At 34.8% G+C, this 6,188-nt stretch overlaps 1 protein-coding gene across 1 annotated transcript in view; it reads left to right on the top strand.

The window, feature by feature from the left end:
- Window positions 1-5,651: 5,651 nt before the first annotated feature.
- Window positions 5,652-6,188, top strand: part of LOC116346159 — a 1,462-nt gene continuing 925 nt past the window's right edge. Inside the window, exon 1 of the mRNA XM_031776094.1 lies at window positions 5,652-6,181. Coding sequence (XP_031631954.1) covers window positions 5,740-6,181 — 442 coding nt within the window. The 5' untranslated portion in view covers window positions 5,652-5,739. The remainder of the gene's footprint in view (window positions 6,182-6,188) is intronic.

Here is a 6,188-nt window from a genome sequence, read left to right as displayed (position 1 = left end):
GTTCTCAAGCAATTGGGTTCATTGAACGGAAGTGTTCCAGTTTCAAGATTCTTGAATACAATACTATCAGCACCAATAGGTACAGGTTCAACTGGTTCCATTAGTGGAAACGGCGGTAGTTCATCAAGCACAAGTGGAAGCGTAACACTCAGTGGTTTATTCCCGTCAAATGTTTCTATCGATGTTTCAGGATTGGCCAAAGCAATTTCCGGAACAAAGAACTTAACATTGCGCTCGTTTCTTCAATTACTTGCTCAACTATCCGGTTCATCACTTGACTTGAGCAAAATCTCATCATCTTACTTGGACCAATCGATTGATGTATCGTCTGTGGTCAAGCAATTGGGGTCATTGAGTGGAAAAGTCCCAGTTCAAACCCTTTTAAACCATGTATTATCAACACAAACAGGTTCAACTGGTACCATTAGTGGAAATGGCGGTAGTTCATCAAGCACTAGTGGAAGTGCATCACTAGGCGGTCTATTCACACCTACTGCATCAGTCGATGCTGGAACCTTCTCCCGAACAATTTCCGGAACAAAGAACTTAACATTGCGTTCATTTCTTCAAATACTTGCTCAGCTTTCCGGTTCCACAATTGACATGAGCAAAATCCCATCATCTTATTTGGACCAATCGATTGATGTGTCGTCTGTGCTCAAGCAATTGGGTTCATTGAACGGAAAAGTCTCAGTTCAAACCCTCTTGAATACCGTATTTTCGACATCGTCATCATCATCGTCGTCGTCGTCATCATCATCATCATCGTCATCAAATGGTGCATTTGGTACCAATGCCACGGTCGATGCTACAAACTACTACAAAATAATTTCCAGCATGCCAAAGCCAACTTTGCGCTACGCCCTCCAAGTCCTTGGCAAGTTATCCGGTTCAACAATTGATATGAGCAAAATTTCGTCGTCTAAATTGGACCAACAGATCAATTCGTCCACTATCAAGCAATTGGGTTCATTGAGCGGAAAAGTTCCAGTTCAAACAATTTGGAACATCCTTTCTTCAAGCAAATAATTGAATAAATCCGATTGAAAAATATCGAAATTCACTGATTTGAATAAATAATATAATTTGCAATACGAAATTGTACAATGTACATTGTATGATTGCATTGTATTCAATTAAATAATAATAAAGCTTTTGCATGATATAAAACAAATGTTGTATTTTGATATCACATATTCTTGGATGGATAAAACTCACGTGTAAATCTTAAGTGATTTTTAAAAATTCATTCATTTTAGCTATTTGTATATGAAATAATACCGACGAAATATGACCATATAGATAGTGATGCGCCAGCCTATCTACAATCATAAGTTCACTGATAATAACTAAACAGATAATAAGAAAGGCCTAATACCGATTGGCAGTTTATATTCTTGACAAAAAAATGAATACAAAAAAGCCTAGCAAAAATTATTCGATGCTGTAGTGAATGTAATTTTAACATAAACCTTTCTAAATAGATAAATTCTCCTAGATTTAAAAGATATAAGAAGTTTAGGAGAACTTGCGAGCATTTCAGCTGAAAAAATGAAACTTTTTCGCAATTTAATTGTTCATACTTTGGTGGCTATATTTGAAAGGTAAAAGTTCCAAGCGGCTCTTTTTCACAAAGCGTAAATGTTTATATCAAAAATGCTTCGATTATTATCCGAGAAATAAGCAGTGATGGTTTTTTCCTATCTGAATAGCGCTAGCTATTCGCAGCGCCTGTACAGCATTGCTGCCCAGATGCTGAATCGTAGCGGTTGCCGCACGCGCAACACAATTCGTTTGTACCACACAGAGCATATAAGTTCGCGTTCGTTCTCTGTTCGACATGCGTTTGTATACTGACTATGGTATTAGTGTATCATACTCTGTGAGCTCACTGGTTACTTAGACTATGACGGCCTAAGAAGAAAACAATAACATACAGAATATTCTGCAAAAAGACGAATACAAATTTATGTGAGCAAAAACCAAATATACAAACAGACAGCGCAAAAGTAAAACAGCCTACTTACATGTGTTTCTTATGACAATATGTTGTGTGGTACAAAACGCGTGCGGCAACCGCTTCGATTCAGCATCTGGGCAGCAATCCTGTTCAGACGCTGCGTTTAGCTAGCGCTATTCAGATAGAAAAAAACCATTACTGGAAATAAGTGACTTGTTACATTGGAGCGGGAACTATATAGAAGTCAACTACTACACACGCATCACTTCAACTGGCGAGTCAGTGGAAGCATGTAAGACACAAACGACAACGTTATTTGCATAAGTAGTGGTTGCATTCTCTATAGTTGCCGTTCGAGTGTAATTGTTGTTGTTCTTTCGTGTGAAGAGAAAAGGCTGTATTAAATGATGTATTTTGGCGCTCGTTGATAAATATGTATCGGAATATTTATTAACATTGAGAAAATATTTTTTAATAAAAAATAAATTTTTGTTGAGATATACAAACTTTTGTATAGATTTAAGAAAAAATCATTTCTACCAATAACAGACATTATATTGAGATATTTTCGGCCAGATGAATCAGCTCAGCCAGATATCGTCAGGAGCTGAAATCGATTGAAAACAATAAAAGTGATTGTTATAGTGATTGAGCAATGTAAGTGTAATTATAGCCATAACAATCACTTCTATTGTTTTCACTTAATTTCAGCTCCTGACGATATCTGGATGAGCTGATTCATCTGGCTGAAAATATCTCAATATAATCTCTGACCAATAATCTATACATTATTTCCGTGTGTGTAGGAAAGGTATTTCTATGGGTGAGATCTAAAAGAACGTATGTTTTTTTTTCGCTTTAAATTTTGGAAAAGGAATGATTTTCGTTAAACAGCAAAATTCAATTATTAGATAAAAGTTAATTAAAAAGATTGTTTATCAAAATATTGTACTATTTCGATGTAACCAAAATTTGTATAAATACCAATATCTTTCTTGAATAAAACTTCACTTCAATATTCACTGCAAAACATAACACGTGTTTTGCCAATTCTGTCTTACTAACTTAAAAGGAAAGTATGTTTTGCACCAAAAAAATTTTTTAAAAGGAAAGTATGTTTTCCGGCTTAATCAGTTGCTGATAAAGGAACGCATGTTTCGCACCAAATAAATTTTGCAAAAGGAAAGTAAGTGATTCTGAATCAGTTGTTAAAAAAGGGATGCATGTTTAACGATGATTTTTCTGGAACTGGGCTTCGATGGATCCTCAGGATGGACCAGACTATGGTTTGACAATGCCCTGGCCCATCCTGAGGGTCCACTTCCAGAACTGGGAGCGGTTCTGATGATCCTGAGGATCTACCAAAGCCCACTTCCAGAACAAAGACACTAACGTTCTTTTATCCAAACCAACAAAACTCCCTTTTCCAACAACTGATTCAGCCGAAATACATACTCTCTTTTTTCAAAATTTACTTGGTGCAAAACATACATTCCTTTATTGCGACAAAGTCGAACACACTTGCGTTTTTTTAGATCTCACCAATAGATTTATTGTTAGTTTAACTATGCACCTGTGTTAATTCTAACGTGTGTTGATTCTGTGTTAAATCTAAATTTCACCAGGTTGAAGATGAATGTTTCTTTAAAAATATGTATAAATGAAATTCCAAAGAAATGTAACGAGAGTTACTCTCACATATCACACGTTATCTAGACATAAATAACAACCTAATTCCGTACTGAATATGTTAAATCACAGTACAAATCAATACCCGTAAAACACTAAAATAAGAGTTCACAAAGACCTAAGCCAAGCTCCCTGATTAAAAAAACGTCAATAAGTTAATTCTTATAATATAAATGATATGAGTCTCAGTTAAATCATTAACTATTAGACCACTAGTGAAAATAATATAAATAAATGATTTGTTAGGTAGAAACATCATTAAACCCAGCAATGATGCTTTACATTGATGCAAATAGAACGATTTCGACAGTTTGAATGATTTCCATTGAAAATTAGGCGTACCTCTCATACAAAGTTTGTGATGTTGAGCCTAAAATCGAAAGCTTTATATGTGATTTATATGAGCAAATTCTTTGGAAATTAATACACTTCACGCGCAATCTTTTGCACACGAACATTTCTTTTATGAAAGTTATGACTTGAATTGCTAAATAACATGACGTTAGATAATTGCTCATTACAAAAATAAAGTCAATTTAATTACTGCAATAATAAAAACAAGCATTCGCCATAAAGAAAATGTTATCATACTCGTTTTTGGGATTGATTATGTCAAGCCTTTTTATTCTAAACATATGTGATAATAAACGAATTTATATATCGTTAGATTAACATTAAAATTGAAGCCACTTGACAGCAATTTAAAGACAATTGTTTCCGTATTATCATCGTGACTTTGGAGTTTTCGAAAAGGACGTGAAAAATACCCGAGAGAATAAAACTTACGTCTATAATGAGTGTCATTCATCGTCGGCTAAGAGCCGTTTTCAGTAAATTATTTAAAAGGGATGTCTTTGAAGCACTCAAAGATCAACTATTAAAAGATGGTCACCTCAATACATACTCTATAAATTTACACAAAACTGTTTTTGAGTGACTCAAAATGTTGACCAATTGCACTTACACACTAGGTCACCTAGTCAAGATGTGGAAAAGCAAGTATAAGGAATTTGAAACCAGAGATGTATCCACCTCAGACATTGAAACGCTCATATTCGAAACCAAGGCGTTGTTAAATGCGATATTGATATGCACTTGATAGCAACAAAACTGTTAATGAAAAGTAATAAAATTACAAACTGCGGTGTATGCGAAAAAGCTAGTTTAGTTTGCTTTTAATTGAATTTTTTTCGGCGAATACTGCGCATCATCAGTAACCACATCGTATGGCAGTAACTACCATTTAATAGCTTTTGTGTGTTTCAAATTAAAATATTAATCTCCAGGTATAAATTGGTTTATTGCCAGTTGGTTTTTTTGTAACAAACAAATTATGGAATATTTGCTTTCTAGACACTTCGTTTACACCTTTAATTGCCGCACGCTTAGAATGACTTTTAAGAGAACCACGCATTTATAACGTGCAAGCGAATATATGAAGAGATGTAGAGCAAAGCAATCGTAAAATTAAAATGGTTACGTTTCCGCACACTTAATTTGGGATAGGTATTGTATTAGGTCATAAAATACGATCACACCAAAACATGTTGCATTTTTTGCTGGGAAGACACGATTCGGGACGCTTTTGGGCAACAATTATGTGCGTCAGTATGTAGGATGTGTTATAATCAAAAAAGATTTCAAGGAAGATATCCATGATATAGACTTTTAGACTTTTAAAAGAAAAGTTGGCTTGGGTACGTAAGCTTCTTTTTTTAAACGAACTTTATGACATAGTTTATGTTCCTTTTTCTTTCAAAATCTTTTTTGATATTACTATGGTAACCACATCATTATGAGGAAATGATCACTGAAAATCACACTTCATATCTGTGCACGTTGATTTCGTAGCAAATGACTCTAATTATTGCAGTAATTAAATCGACATTGTTCTTCCAATGATACATTTTTTTTTACTTTATCTTATTTATGGCTATGTCTAGGAGTGAAAGCGTATAAATACAGTATAGACACTGGATGAAAGTATCAGTTGAGTTGAAGAGTTTTGTTTTCAATTGTGAATTAGTTTGTTTCAATTCGCAAACAAAAGTATAAATTTATTCAATTTGAAAGTAAATGTTATACGCAAGATGAAATATCTCTGCGCTTTGTTCTTTGTGATCGGCATCGTTGGATCAGCTCCGACGGGCAATAGATGTGTGGAAAGCTGCTCGAATATTTCAGTCGATGACATTATTAATTTAATTATATCGAGAAAAATCGACGTTTTCTCCCTTTTGAGTAAAATTCAAGCTTTAGTTGGTAGCAGTACTGGTGGAACTGGAAGCAGCAACCACTATGAAATCAGCGGGTCGTTCTCACCTTTCACTTCTGTCAATGCGGCAGGCTTGGCCAAATTACTTTCAGGATTGTCAAATCCAACTTTGGCCAAGGTTGTCGATACTATAACAGATTTTACTGGCATTGAATTGGATACAAGCGAAATCTCACCGGATAACTTGAACAAACCTTTCGATCTAACACCACTTGTAAAGCAATTGTATTCAAGCAACGGACCTGTTTCCCTCCGAAGTATTTT

The sequence above is a fragment of the Contarinia nasturtii genome, unplaced genomic scaffold (assembly GCF_009176525.2).
Source record: "Contarinia nasturtii isolate CC-2019 unplaced genomic scaffold, AAFC_CNas_1.1 Cnas_scaffold_1435, whole genome shotgun sequence".
Taxonomy (NCBI): Eukaryota; Metazoa; Arthropoda; class Insecta; order Diptera; family Cecidomyiidae; genus Contarinia; species Contarinia nasturtii.
The sequence above is the reverse complement of the archived record's forward strand: the minus strand, read 5'-3'. Positions and strand labels throughout refer to the sequence as shown.